The sequence below is a fragment of the Paroedura picta genome, chromosome 1, assembly GCF_049243985.1.
Source record: "Paroedura picta isolate Pp20150507F chromosome 1, Ppicta_v3.0, whole genome shotgun sequence".
NCBI classification, from domain to species: domain Eukaryota; kingdom Metazoa; phylum Chordata; class Lepidosauria; order Squamata; family Gekkonidae; genus Paroedura; species Paroedura picta.
In genome coordinates this window covers 79,450,097-79,464,609 of record NC_135369.1, presented here as the reverse complement: position 1 = coordinate 79,464,609, position 14,513 = coordinate 79,450,097, and the positions used below count along the sequence as shown (strand labels likewise).

Here is a 14,513-nt window from a genome sequence, read left to right as displayed (position 1 = left end):
CACCGTTGCTAGTAGCCATCTGCATATTTAAATCTGACAATTCAGCCTTTGGGTCAAAAAACAAGGTGAACCAAAAGATGATCACGTTACATCTGACAAGCACCAGAGGATTCTGCATAATTCTACCTTAATAGTTCTCACGTGGAAGATTTGAAAATTTTATCCCCAGGCATTGGATGTACAATAAAATTGGGGATAACACAAAACAAGGGACTATGTTCCTTGGGAACAACTTTAATGCTCAATCCTTCAAAAGCGATTAGTGATAGATTAAGACCAGAAGAGACAGATTAATTCCCAACCCTTCCTGGGTGATCTTAGGCCAGTTACACATTCAGCCTAATGTACCTCAGTTGTTGGGATAAAGTCAAGAGTGTAAATGAAACAATTGCACTCCCAATTAATTAGGACTGTCACCCACGATCATTCAATATTCACTAAATACTACAGCTAATTAACATAATCCAAACACTGGAGATGCAAGAATAGGAATAGGAGTCCTGCTATATCAGAACAGTAATCCCTCTAGTTTATCATCTCGCTTCACAGCCACCAAAGGGCCAACAGAGCACAGGCTGTGGCCTTCTATTATTGGTGTGTGTGTGTATTGGGGGTGGGGGTGATTTTCCATTTACTGTAGCAAGAGAGAAGAAACGTCTATCCTGCTTGCACCGGTACAAGTGGCTTTTGCCATTTTCCCATGAACTTTATTGGACACACCCAAATTCTGTTCCATATATAATTAAATGAAGGTTATATCCCCATTTAGCTGGGAAAAAGCTAAACATGCCCCCCATTCCTTTCATCTCTTTACTAGCAATTGCAGTTCTCTTCTGCACTTTTTCAAGCTTTGCAATAGTTTGTACTGCAAAGAAAAATAAAAACCTCAGCCAAATATTCCAAATGAGGCCACACTAATACCAACCATTACCTTTGGCATCACATGCTGGGCCAACACTTCCACCAAGAGTTTCTATACAATCCCAAGATCATTTCCCTACTCAGCCCAAGCTAAATCGCTTATGCCCCATAAAATATAATACCCATTTAACATGCCGCTGCCAACAAATGCAAATACCAGACAAATGCACATCACTGAAGCTTCATATGCATAGCTGTAACTTTAAATTTTACTTTGCTGCAGTAACACAAATCACTTATCAGTTTGAGACCCCAGGGCACATTATATGAAGAACACCCATCAACTTCACAAGACTTTGAGAGAATAAGCCATGAAGATTCATAGGTCTAATTCCATGTTTTCCTGAAATTCCCTCCAGATCATTAGAGTCCTAGATACCCACGGGGAGGGGGGGGGGGAGAAAAGAGATTTACAGTTCAGGCAAAGTTGCTTCCAGCACAGAAGCAAAAAAAAAAATCCTTTTTGATTGTGAAGGCAACGCATGCTATGTGTACATTCCTCATTAGAGTTGTGTATTCTGGTATTAAAGGGATTTTAGACCAATCTGGTGAGAATCCCAAAACAAGAGTAAAATGATTTTATTTTATTGCAAACAAACGTCTAGAGTTAATTTCTCCACCTACTATCTTAAAAGAAATAGTAATCAGCAGGCTAAGGAGACACACCCATTTGAGAACTAACATGATTAAAAATTAGATATAAAATGGGTGAATCACAATTTCATTTGTTTACAAAATGGTGGAGTTTACTACTACAAGCACACTAAATACACAGTATTTTGTGGGGAAAAGGTTACAGACACACAGCTAACTTCATATAGATCCCATTAGACAACTGGATTTACAACAAGTTTGTTTAATAAGAAATGGGCAAAGCCAGCTTTCAGAATCAAAATGCAGAACAAATGGAAAAAAAATTGATGGTGTACCTTCACAAGTTGAGTCTCACAGACAAATGCAACCAGGTTTTACACACACTCCACCTTCACTATTTAGACTTAGGTTTTCTTTGCCTCTACCCAAACCTTTTCCCAAATGATTAAAAAAACCTAAACACTCCAGTTTATTGCCAAAACAAGGTTTCTGATTTTTCTGCCCTCTTCCATACCTAGAAACTGCATAGGGAGGATGGAGTGGAAGATGGAGTGTAATGAGCATTATTTACATATCAATCATCATAGGGCCACAACAAGCCTGGTTGCTCACTTTTCTGTTCTGATGACTCACGACTGTTTCTTAGAAATTGGGGAGGAGGGAGAAAAGGAAAAAAAAACCTTTAATAAGAGGACACCAGATACAAAGCAACATTTTACTTTTGTTGTGGTAAAAAAAAATATCACATTTTACAGATAAAATGTAGAACCCTGAAATACTGACACATTCTCTTATCGTGCACAATGCTGAGGTTCTCTTAAGAATCACTTTAAAACTGCAATTAAAAATGTACAAAAAAAAATCAAACCCACAAAGCTTCTAAAAAAGGAACCTGCAGGCACTTCCTCTTGTGGAATGTTTAAAAAGTTAGCCTACTAAAGAAAACAGTCGACTTCTTGTGAAGGTTTTTGAGAAATATGGATCAGTTCATTTTATTTGGGAATTCAATAGTATCCTTGGTGATAATGCTGATTCCATGGCTTCTGACCCCAGAATTGCTGTAAAAGATTTAAAAAATAACAATTAACAAACTCTGAAACACTATTTTGCAGCTGATAAGGATATCTAATTATTGAAGGAGGGCAAAGGGTGTAAAAATCAAATGAATCTGCCTTAAGTGTTCTTATATCTAGTTTTTGACTAAGGTAGAAGAAATGCAAATGCCAACAAAAAAGTTTATCTAACTGTTAAACTGAAACCCTGAGGATTAAACTATCATGACAGAAAAATTATCCAAATTACTTACACCCTGCTGCCACTGGTTGTAGCCCTGAGACTGATTTTTGTAGCCACGATTATTTCCCCTTCCTCTGAAGTTCTGCAATAAAACAAGTCAAAAAGTTATTTAACATGCAAGGTCTACCTACATCCAATGCAAATTTTAAGTCTTGTCAGTCACTATTCAGGCAGTCTGACCAGCATATCCAAGGTTTTACTTACATGAAATTCAGCATACTGACTTTAAATGGACATATTGGATCACACACTCCAGCATCTGAGAGAGAAGAGCTGATTTTCTAAACCCTGCTTTTCACTACCTGAAGGAGTTCCAAAGCATCTTCAAGACCTTTCCCTTCCTCTTCCCAAACCAGTCACCCCATGAGGCATGTGGGGCTGAGAGAACTCAACTGCTCAAGGACAGCCCTAGAACTGTGATTAGCCCAAGGACCCCCAGCAAGTGGAGGAGTGGGGAATCAAACTCAATTCTCCAGGTTAGAGCACTGAGCTCTTAACCACTACACTGCTGGTGTAACATGTCAGGGAATCTAACTGCCAATAATCCCAAATATCAAGACGTATTAATAATATATTAAAACACTTCTGAATGATTACTCATCCTGCAGCATTATAAAGCTTTTATAGACAGAACATATAAGTCCAGTTCCTGGATATCTAGAACAAGGCAGGAAAAAACTAGGCTACAGCACACTATCCCTGTATGAAGTATTTAACACACTTTGTTGCAGTGGCAGGCTGCATGTGAAATTACACAATACAGCCAAGCCTCATATAGACCGTTTATGCACTAGGAACTTCACTGCTCCAGCTCTTGTGCTGGAGCACAAATGGGGGGTGGGATGAGGTGTACTAGGCCAAATGCTCCCCCGTGTAGGTGCAGGAAGAGGTGGGGCAACCTGTCATGACTAAAACTCCAGCCTGCAGCCCGGCATAAAACCTTCAGTGCGTAAAGGGTCAAAGTCATGTTTTTTTTTTGGGGGGGGGGGGGGGCTTAAGCATTTTGAAATACAATTTTTTTTCCAGCAACATATTTTGTTTAAACTCATGTCTTCTTCATTTACACTATACTCTAAGCTACCTCTCATTGACCTGAAGTTTTGTGGAGTCCAGGGGATGAGTCAAGAACCTGGAAAGTAAGCCACAATTTCAGCTAGGTAGTTGTGGACACAATAATCCCCTCTGATAGGAAATACTGGGTGTTGCGAATTAAAACAGCAATATAGCTGGTAGAAAAGCAATGCAAACACTGAAGGAGATTGGAATGCTACCTTCCTGGACACAGTACCTGGTTATAGTTTCCTCTGTTGGGCATTCCACCTCTGTTATAATTTCCTCTGTTTGAATATCCACCTCCTCCGCCACCACCTCTGGTTGGAAAGACAGGTCCACGAGGATACAGATAACCTATTGCTCCACCACTGCCACCGCCACCGCCTCCGCCTCCACGCTGGGGCATATTGCCACCTCTCCTATTGTATCCACCACGATTTCCAGGGACTGTGAGAATACATTTATTTCAGCAGCAATAATGGACCAATGGTAGTAAATACTTTCCTATCCTGCATCACTCTATTCAAAAACCAAGACATTCCAGTAAACAAATAGTTTAACTTAAGGAGGACAGAATCAGAATCCTGTCCAAATCAGTATCATCTGAAGAAGCAACATCTTATTAAAGCTCAGCCAGCTCTAGAAATAAGCAGCTGTTATGAAAACCGTATTTCAAAACTACCAAAACGCAGTTTAATCACTCAAAAACTTCAGCAAGTTACAGCCATAGTTTTAAGCTTCTCTTGTGGCTTTTTAAAAGGAGCCCAATATATAATTAAAATGTTGTGTTTCCCCACAAGAATCACATTTGAGACTTTTCCTGACCTACAATGGACCCATACTTCTCCTTCCTGTATTGGCACATATTTGTTCCATGTGCCTGCCCATACTATGCTGAAGTAGAATGCTGCTACTTTCACCTCACAAGTATTCTTCACCACACCCCTCCTAAGAAATGAGCAACTAAAACCCTGTGGATGTATTAGAGGCAAAACTTAGTAAGAACGTTCTACCTCCTCCTCTGAAGTTGCCACGCATGTTAAATCCACCACGTCCTCTCTGTCCACCTCTGTTAAACTGATTTTTACCACTCTTTTTGTTACTTTTCTTTGAACCAGTGTTTGGTTTTTTTTCTGGTGGAAGGGCCTTCTTGCTTTCTTCTTTGTACTGCTCCAGGAGTTTCTGGGCTTCTTCTTTTTGCAACTCTACATATATTATTTCATCAAAACATTCCGATACCTCTGGCAGGGTAAAATTTCCTATAACAGAGAGTCCCGAATATTCAGTATCTATTTCTGACAATCATCAAAATAAGCCAAAGTCCCCCTCCTATATAAAGAATGCAAGACAAGTAATGGTCACTCAAGATGCTAGGAGTCCAGGATTTGAGGATACATTCTCCCTATGAAGTTGTATTGGGAATACATGTCTACTAAATATGTTTAGCTTAGTTTACTAGGGCACTTTATGCCAAGACAGCTTTGTGCATCTGCATGAAGCATATCATGACTGAATAGTGTTAAGGGCTGCAGCAGAGGGAACACAATATAGTGTTGTCTTACAAAGTTACAGAAGTCTTCCAGTTTTTTTTAAAGAGGCATAAACTGTTTTAAGGCAAGAAATTTTGAATCCTTAGATTTTACATTATTCCTTTAAACAGATACTCAACATCCTAGAACACAGTATAGATTATGTTCCATGCCTTTCATTTTGAGCACTGCATGCTCTGGAAGATCTTTTCCCTCCACCTCTGCCTTCTTTTGTGTTCTTTGCTTGTAGTCTTCATCTTTTGGGCAAACAACAACTGCTTTGCGCTGGAAGCCTGCAAACAGGCACATTTTTCTCCTCTGCGCAGCTGCAGACACATTTGTCTGAAAAAAATGCAGTAACTTACTACACGTAGCTGTCATTGTTAGAACTAAGTTAAATTAGTGTGTTTAGCTTTCACCTCCACATGTATAACGCAATGACTTTTTACAAGGAAGTTACGTACACGTTAGGCTCTAGATTCTAGGGTAACCATTCTCCCCAGCTTCAAATATGTTACAAACATTACAACTATAATTTCAGCTTTACACCTCAAATTCACATTATCTCCCACTGATGAAGTTTAAAATTTACACATTCCCTTGCACAACTGTAGCTTAAATACATTCTATAAGTCAAAAATTAATTTTTGCCCCCATACCTGATCCAGAATGAAATTCCGTTTCTTACGAGCAGCAATCTCAATAAACTTGCCAAGACACTGTGGTGCTCTCTGCAACAGTGTATTAAGCTTTCCAGTGTCAGCCATCTGCCTTTTAAAACCAGCAACCTAAAAAAAACATAATTGCCCAAAGCTGATTGCCACTGTTCTGCACTAACTTTTTCTTATTGTTTTCTTTTAGCTTAGAAGAGATTCGTTTTAGAAGAAATCCAATGAGATCTTGTTTTCAATTTTATATAAACTCCTTGCACAATTTCAAGTTCTAGCTACTATTTGATATGCTCAAAAGAGGAGGCAGTTTCGTTTGAATAGCCAAGTGTTAAATGGCTAAAGCCAAATTTGAGCAATTTCGGTTGATCTTCAGTCCTGTAGTTTCAGAGTTAAGTTTGAGGAGGAGGGGGGCAGTGTTTGAGAAGTCAATATATTGTTGAACCATCAGAAATTTAGAGGTTTAATTCCCCTTCCCCCAGAATCATTCATAGTATTTGCTAACGGAATTAGTTCATTAAAAAATCCCTACTTACCATCATTTTGTCCATAATAGTATTTGTTCCAAGAATGTTATACTTCCCAGGGTTGTCTGTTGCATGTTTGGTAACCCAAGTAGTCTTCCCAGCTCCAGGCAAACCAATCATCATTATCACCTAAATGTGAGTATGGATGGAGACATTAAAGTGGTGTATTCTGCATCAGAAATCCCCACAGGCAAATTTATTAGCACTACTTTGCTTTAACGGACTCCATCAACTATTCCCTAATGCTAGGGGAAACATTTATGGCAACTTGATGTTCATAAATGAATTTGCTTATACTTACTTCACACTCTTTTTTCTGCTCTGGTCCCTTGGGTCCCCTAACGCGATCCTCTAGGGGAACATTCTGAATGAAGGTGTACCCCTCCGGTATGGGGAAATAAGGTTCATCCTTCTGCCCAAAGTTGAACTCAACTGCACAGTTATGGCAGAGAACATGTGGGAAAAGGGGTCTTCCAGAAAGAACTTCTTTACTGATTTTGAAAGCAACTCCAAGCTCCTGTCCATTCTTTGAGTAGGAGAGTTCCACTTCATCACCATCAAAATTCTGTCAAACCAAAAATTATAACTTTTATAGCAACACAGAAGCATGTTGTTTAAACTTCTTCCCAAGATATTACCGTAACCCTATCTTAAAAGCTAACAAGTTCATCGTTTAACAAGAAGTTCAATTTATAGTACCTAAAGTGAACAGTAATAGTGCTAACATTTCATAAGCAAGAAAATGAAATCTTACAGCAAAACATCCGATCACATCATTTTCATCAAATTTTTCACCAAAGTCTTCAGTCTCACAATTGCATGTCTTTATTCCTTTTAAAGAGTATCCGTAGGAAAATTCCTCCTCACCTGACAATATGAAAAAGTAGTTATGATCTTAATAATAGATCAAGGCTTTTTTTACTGTACTCCTTTAAATGTCCGAATCTTACATGACAACTGAATATAGAAAGGTGTTTTTACAGCTCACATGATATTTCATGATTCCCTTACCTTCTTTCCTCCATACTGCACTGCATAAACTTAGCACCTATCAGCACATGGGCCAAGTGAAGAGAAGGACAACTACCTGGACCCAGCTCTTGGGGCTAGTTCTACAGCAGCAGGCATGTCCTTCAACCTTCTCTTAGCATTGCCAAGTCCCTCCTCCAGAAGCGAGATTTACCTTTCACCCTCACCAGTATCAGACAACCTTGCCTGGGCCAACTCTATTCCCTTTTCAAAAAGGCTTCACAAATTAGTGGATGAGCCAGTGGAACTAAAGCTAGGTAACAGAATGAAGACAGAGCTTATGTGCACTTCTTCAAATACATCTCTAAGAATGTTTCACTTCGATGTTCCTAAAATGCACACTTTCTTCTAGACACTATCAGGCTATGATTGGTATGCCATTAGTTTAGATAACTTTTAGTTTACAAGATTTCACACAAGCTGTTTTAAGCAAACTTCATGTCACTGAACAGTTCCATGTATTGGATGGCCTCCCTTCAACTACAATAATTAATAAAGCAAGAAACTGGAAAAAATTGACAGCACTATTACGGAAAATCAAGTGAATGCCTGTAATGCCGTGAGAACTACAGCAACATACAAATAAGCACCCAAGTCTTCATATCTATTCTGCAGTCAGCAGAGGCAAGGAAAAACTTACCAAGTAGCATCCCACTTGTGTTCAGTGACCAGCCAACTCTCACTTCATGTATGTCAATGTCTTTTGTATACAGATGCTTAACAGGAATCTTCTCAGTTACCTATTTTTTCACGAAAAAAATATCCAAATTGGAAAATAGACAGTACTTCACCCATTATTATAGTAGAAGACCTACTTGCAAACTGTAATTCATATTGTCAGTAATGCAACAGTTCTTTTCTCAGTGCTTGACAGATTCAAACATGAAAGAATGCAATCATTAAGGGTTATAGCATACAAACCAGAACTTTCTTCAGATCCACTGTAAACCCATGTCTATATAATATTCCTTCTATATAGCCAAAATGAATAACAAAAGTATTATTAGGTGTAGTAAATCATAAGGATTCGTTTGGGTTACCTTCATCTCAAAGCAAACTTTTCCTTTGGATACTCCATATGAGGCTCTCCCTCCAGCCCAAAGAAAAGCAAAACTTTCCATAGTGAGTGAGGAAGCACTGAAACGGTCTCTTGAAATTTTAAAGTGTAGATCACAATTATCTGTTAGAGATAAAAAGCATAGTTGCAATCCACTCCATAGGCATTTCAAGCCCAAAAGCAGCAAAATAGCTATGATTAGATCAACATAAGGAACATCACAACATGTTCTGAACAACAATTCAGAAACACCATTAAAAAAACATGTTCATGTAACTGAGTTGTCAGTGTGCAAAACTTGGCGGGGGGGGGGGGGGGGCACAATGCAAAAGACACTGAGTGCCCTAATCTACCTCAGAGTGGTTATAAGGGGGGAAATCCAGAAAAGTAGAGTAGAGCTCCTTGGAGGACTGGATTTTAAAAGGGTATCTAATCTGATCAGTGTACATATCAATTGGCCTGAAGATAAATGTCTACAAGTTCAAGGTGCCACACATACTAAAAGTATCTCCGTACTTTGAGATTATTCAAAATGTGTTACATAAAGCCTTTCATCGAGCTAACTGCCGGAGCTAGCTTGATTAATATTATAAATACTTGAAGTGCTGTCATTTAGTACCACACAGCTGCCAACATGAAAATGTCATGAGAAGTGACAGACCAAGTTATACAGAAATATTATCTGAGGCACATTTCACAATGTAACAGTTCACCATAACAATTCTAAATACTAGAATGACTCCTTTTAAAAGCCCAGTATGTTAAGAATTTCTCACTTTACAAAATCTTTTCATAATGACTGAAAATTTAGTTTGTTAATGCTTTATGATATTTACATTATTACCTGCTGTAAAGGACTTTGAAGATCTACTGGATAAAGGCCATTTTAATAATGTTTGAAATACATTTTATCTAAGAATCAAAAGCATTATCTTACTAGCTCTCTATCTTAAAGGTAAAAAAATCTTGAACATCATTTGTAAAGCAAACATTTTGCAATAATTCACTGCTATTTACATTAACCATTAAAACCTACCTAAGCTCCTATTCAGGTGCACGCCCCAGTCAAATAAGCTCTTACAAGTTTTGTTAAAAATTATACAAACAGACCTATTCCAGCAAAATCCATGCAGCATTATAGTTTAACCACAGCTAGAATACAGACTTTAACCCTAAAACCATCTAGTTGTGAATAACAGTATAAGAGACTCTAAAATTATTTTCTCACCACTCGCAGCCTTTTAATTAATGCAACCAGATACTAGATTTCAACTGAACTGTATTTATTCACCCATCCCCTCTAGTTTAATAGAAAACTGCTGCAGCAAGTAACCTGTTGTACACATTCATTTCTATTCTGAGGCCTTAAAAGTGCAACAGGATTAAAAAGAAATGTTCTTCTTGACTTCTTATTTTGTAAGAACAGAACAAAGCTTGCACCATGGAGAGACCATACACACATACTTTAGGGATTTCATATCTCACATGAACAGCTTAAAGCAAAATACTAGCTTATTTTTAAAATGCTATTCTTAAACTGTCACTATTCACTTATTTATCTGTGAATTTTAATTTTACATGCCATTTTATATTGCAAACCAATTTATGTTAAACAGCTGTATCTGGAAAGTAAAGCAACAATTGCATGCCTCTCATATGACAGTATGACTACCACCATTTTCAAAAACCTAGGACTTACTGAAGTTTTAAGATCCAGAGGGACATTTTATACTTACAAGTATCAAGACAAACCATTGTGTCATCAAAGTGCTCATCCTCCTCTTCAACAGGCGGCTGAGGAGACTTGGCCCTGACAGAGTAAAGTAAATTAATCTTAGATAAATTAATAGATGGAGATACTATAAAATTTGTCACACAAATACAGAATGTTACTTTACCTGCTATATTTGTTTTCTTCAATATACTCAAAATATCCACGCCCGTGGTCTTCACGTGGTCTTTTCACACCCCTTTTCTTTTCACCAGGTTTTTGCTCGGTTTTAGCTTCTCCTTAGTATACGGGGAGGGGAAAGTACATTGGAAACTAAGCCATATGGACATTTCATATCGACAGCCATAAACCCTTTTTGCATCGCATTGACAATGCCGTTACTTACTCACTGTCTCCATTTCCGCCGGCCTTTCGATTCCAAATCGCAGAGACTGAGGCGAAAAATCAACTCGAACTCAAAAAGTCCCGCCTCCCCGCAGAGATAAAAAAGGATTGTGGCGTAACACGAGGCCCTCCACCTCCATTGTATTCGGCGCCTGGACTCAAGGCCGCAGGGGCCTCCGAGCGGATGTGACGCACGACGCCACAAACGTTCTCTTGCACGTTCCACAGCGCGCCCCAGCGGCTCCTGCGAGCCGCCCTCTCCCCCCTCCCTCCTCACGCGCCCCTTCCTCACGACGTTCCTGAAATGGCGCAGGCACCCCTCCCCCCCGCCCCACGAGACACGCGGCACGTCAGGCCTGGAAACCCCCTCCGAGGCCTCTCTACGGCCTCCTCGCCCGGTCCCGGGGGGGGGGGGAATGGCGGCGCGCTCCAACCCTGCTGCTAGGCCGCCAACCGCCGCCCATCCGGGTCCCACGCACGACTCACCTCCCTGGCGAGCGGGCCCTCCCGCTTTCTGCTGCTGCTGCTGCTGCGCGGGCGAGAGCTGCTTGGCGCCGGGCTGGGCGGCAGGAGCGGGGTTGGAGCCCGAGGCTTCCGAGGCGGCCCCGCCAGCCAGGCCCTTCGCAGGCCCTTCCTTCGCCGCAGCTCCCTGCGGCGGCGGCGGCTGCTGCTGCGAGCCGTGGCCGTTGGCGTTCCCCTCGGAGCCGGCGGCGGCGGCGGCCTCGTCGTCGTCGTCCTCGCCCTCCTGGAAGCCCTGGTCGTCGCCGTTCTCGTCGTCCTCGAGGTCCTCGGCGGCCTCCTCCTCCCCGGCGGCCACCCCTTCGCCGTTCTCCTCGCCCAGCTCCATGCCCTCCTCCTCCTCGTCCTCGCCCTGGCAGGCGCCGAACTCGGCCTCCTCATCGTCGTCGCAGGCCGCGGCCTGGCCGGAGCTTCCGCCTCCCGCCGCCATCAGCTGCTCCTGGGCGCTGCCGGGCGCGGCCCCCCGCTCCTCCAGGCTGCCATTGCCCGGCTCGCCGCTCCCGAGGCCTCCCCCGCCGACCTCCTCCTGGTCGAGCGCGGCCTGGAGGCGCTCCATGAGGTCGGCCTTGAGGCCCTTGTCCGAGAGGCGCCGCTTCTTCAGCTCCTCCTTGAGCTCCGACACCTTCAGCTTCTTCACGTTCACCGGCGAGCAGCTCATGGCGGCGGCGGCGGCGGCGACTCGATGCGGCGGTCTGGGCGGAGGTGGCTGGATCGCGCGGCTGCGGCAGCTGCAGAGAGGGACCCGCCTGGCGCCAAATCCTTTCACCGAGGCTCGCGAGGCAGGGACGGTGAGCGCGCCTCGCGGGGTCGAGCACGCAGCGCTGTGCTCCTCCCGCCCCCGCCGCGCTCCTCATGTAGCCGCGCCGTTCCCCCGCTACCGTAAATACCACTCTTGCGCAGCGCTACCGTAAACTGCGGCGGGCCGTGGGTGCCGGCTGAACGCCGGAGGGCTTCCCTCTGGGGGCCTGTGAGTGGGCATAATCGGCTACAGAGACAGCTGGAGTCTCCATTACAGTACCTCGCGCACTTATTTATCTAATTCACCCATAGCCTGCTTTTCTCCCCAGTGGGGAAACAAAATGGTTTACATCAGTCTCCTCTTTCCCGTTTTGTCCTCACAAGCCACCTTGGGAGGTGGCTTAGGTCTAGAGAGTGTGACTGGCCAAAAGCTATCCAGAAGTTTCTATGACAGGAATGGGGATTCAAACCTAGATCTCTCCAATACTACTACTCCACCACACTGGCTCTCACATGCCAGGTGTTAGCTGCAGCATACAAGAAAATGAACCATTTAAGTGTATCATTCTCATAAATCAAAACAGCATAGTAATAAAAGAGACATTATAATGTTGCTGTCATTACAAACAAAAAATGTACAAATGGTAACAAAATTACTGGAAAATGGAAGTCTGTACTACAGCATTCCCCATCTCCAGAGTTTTGAGATTAAATTTTCCTCCACATAAACATATTTCTGTTCACAGCTGTGCAAAAACAACTAGCCATAAGAAAGACAATGTTAAAAAAACTCATGTCCCTAAACTCAATGTTTATCTTCCTTCAAAACAGTGATGAGGAGTTTTATCACTGTAATTGTGTTGTTAAAATGCAAGATAATGATGCAGCCTTAAGTCTAAGGAGATAAGATGGGATAAAAGTTTTAAATTAAATATGCAGTGTTTTTAATTCTGTTGTAGAAGTAGGTTTGTAGAAGGACTGGACTTTTCCAGCCATTGTCTTAATACTTTTTAAGTTGTAACTCATTACTATTACTATTCTAAAACAATTCATGAATTTCAGTGAGAGAGGCTAGGCCAGGGAGTGACTCCCCCCCCCCCCAATGGTCCTCCAAATTGAATGAGGCCAGGAGGCCAAGGTAGATTACTGACAGAAGAGCATGCTCGGAGGCCAGCTCCTGTTCTGCCCATCAAACCTCTGAAACTGGCAGGAAGTCAGTTAAGAGCTGAATCTTTATTAGCCTTTACTGGATGAGAGCTCCCTCTGAGGCTAAACTATCCTGGTTGAGGGCCATGACTTACTCAAGAAGAAGGGTTGGTTCGTACATGCCGCTTTTCTGTACCCAAAGGAAGCTGAAAGCGGCTTACAGTCACCTTCCCTTTCTCTCCCCACAACAGACACCCTGTGAGGTGGGTGAGGCTGAGAGAGCCGTGATATCACTGCTCGGTCAGAACAGTTTTATCAGTGCTGTGGCAAGCCTAAGGTCACCCAGCTGGCTACATGTGGGGGAGCACAGAATCTGATTGGCCCTCACCCATGAGTAAACATTCCCAGGGAAGAGGCTTTTCCTGGTTTTCTCTATGTAATTTGACCTTATTGGCCCTCATTGGCAGAGTGCAGTTTGAACTGATTGACCCTCATTGGCAGAGTGCTCTCTCTATCGGCAGCATACCTGAAGAGAGGGACAATCAGGTAGGGAGTGGGCTGCACACAAGTTCAACTTTATAATGTTTAATAATGGTGATGATTGCCTCCCAGTAGAGACCAAAATAATAACTGGTGAAAGGGAAGGTATCAGCTAGGTTCCTTGCTATTTCCTATGATTTAGCAAAATTATACAAAACTGTCAAAATAAATAATGCAAATGAAAAGTGCACCATTTACTTTGCTTATTAAAGTTTCTCTGACAACAAAGTTGGAACACTACAGCCTCCCACAGGACCATGAGATTCAAATGGCTTTTATGTGCCAATATCAATATGTTTCGGATGAAAGTGCAAGCATGATATACTTCAGCATATACAATTTCCACAATGGACTAAGGGAGGAGCTGCATTGTCATAAGAATATCCAATGTTGAAAGATTATTGGACTAAGTATGTTAGGGAGTTTTATTTTCCTAGAAGCTAAACCCAGCTCTTCCTCCTGATGGTTGGTCACCCTGACTCTCCCCCAGAAACATTAGCCAGCTGCCTGGAAGCAGTGACGGGGTGGCTCAAGCAGAGTCAACCCTTCAAAGACAGAGGTCCTGTGGCTGGGCAGGAAAGGTCCAAGCGAGGAAGTGTGCCTACCCAATCTGGATGGAGTGCAGCTAACAGTGGCCCACTCCGCCAGGAACCTGGGAATTATATTTGATGCCTCCATCTCAATGGAGGCTCAGATCACGACAGTACTACGGCTGGCATTTTACCAACTTTGCCAAGCCAAACTACTAGCACCCTACTTGGCCTCAGAACACCTACCCAC

The 14,513-nt window shown here is 42.4% G+C and overlaps 1 protein-coding gene across 2 annotated transcripts; it reads right to left on the bottom strand.

Annotated features, from left to right (window-relative positions):
• Positions 1-1,484: 1,484 nt before the first annotated feature.
• Positions 1,485-12,166, bottom strand: HNRNPU (heterogeneous nuclear ribonucleoprotein U). Of its 2 annotated transcripts, none has more exons than XM_077344406.1 (14): positions 11,277-12,166; positions 10,573-10,681; positions 10,411-10,484; positions 8,658-8,797; positions 8,258-8,357; positions 7,343-7,455; positions 6,890-7,153; positions 6,598-6,717; positions 6,053-6,181; positions 5,567-5,735; positions 4,878-5,123; positions 4,100-4,311; positions 2,822-2,893; positions 1,485-2,573 (listed from the first exon to the last, which is right to left on the bottom strand). In XM_077344406.1, exons 1-14 carry the CDS (start codon positions 11,965-11,967, stop codon positions 2,520-2,522), a joined length of 2,493 nt encoding a protein of 830 aa, XP_077200521.1. In that variant the 5' UTR covers positions 11,968-12,166; the 3' UTR covers positions 1,485-2,519. The 2 variants fall into 2 exon arrangements, with proteins under 2 accessions (XP_077200521.1, XP_077200511.1); XM_077344396.1 differs by having other exon boundaries at positions 10,573-10,684; positions 11,277-12,165.
• Between the last annotated feature and the right edge of the window lie 2,347 nt (positions 12,167-14,513).

Excerpts from the sequence above, each read along its gene's own strand:
- HNRNPU (XM_077344396.1), bottom strand. The coding sequence starts at position 11,967 with ATGAGCTGCTCGCCGGTGAACGTGAAGAAGCTGAAGGTGTCGGAGCTC. Across the intron at positions 5,736-6,052 it reads GGAATTTCATTCTGGATCAG|ACAAATGTGTCTGCAGCTGC; the intron begins GTATGGGGGCAA and ends CATTTTTTTCAG. Across the intron at positions 5,124-5,566 it reads TGCAGTGCTCAAAATGAAAG|GAAATTTTACCCTGCCAGAG; the intron begins GCATGGAACATA and ends TCTCTGTTATAG.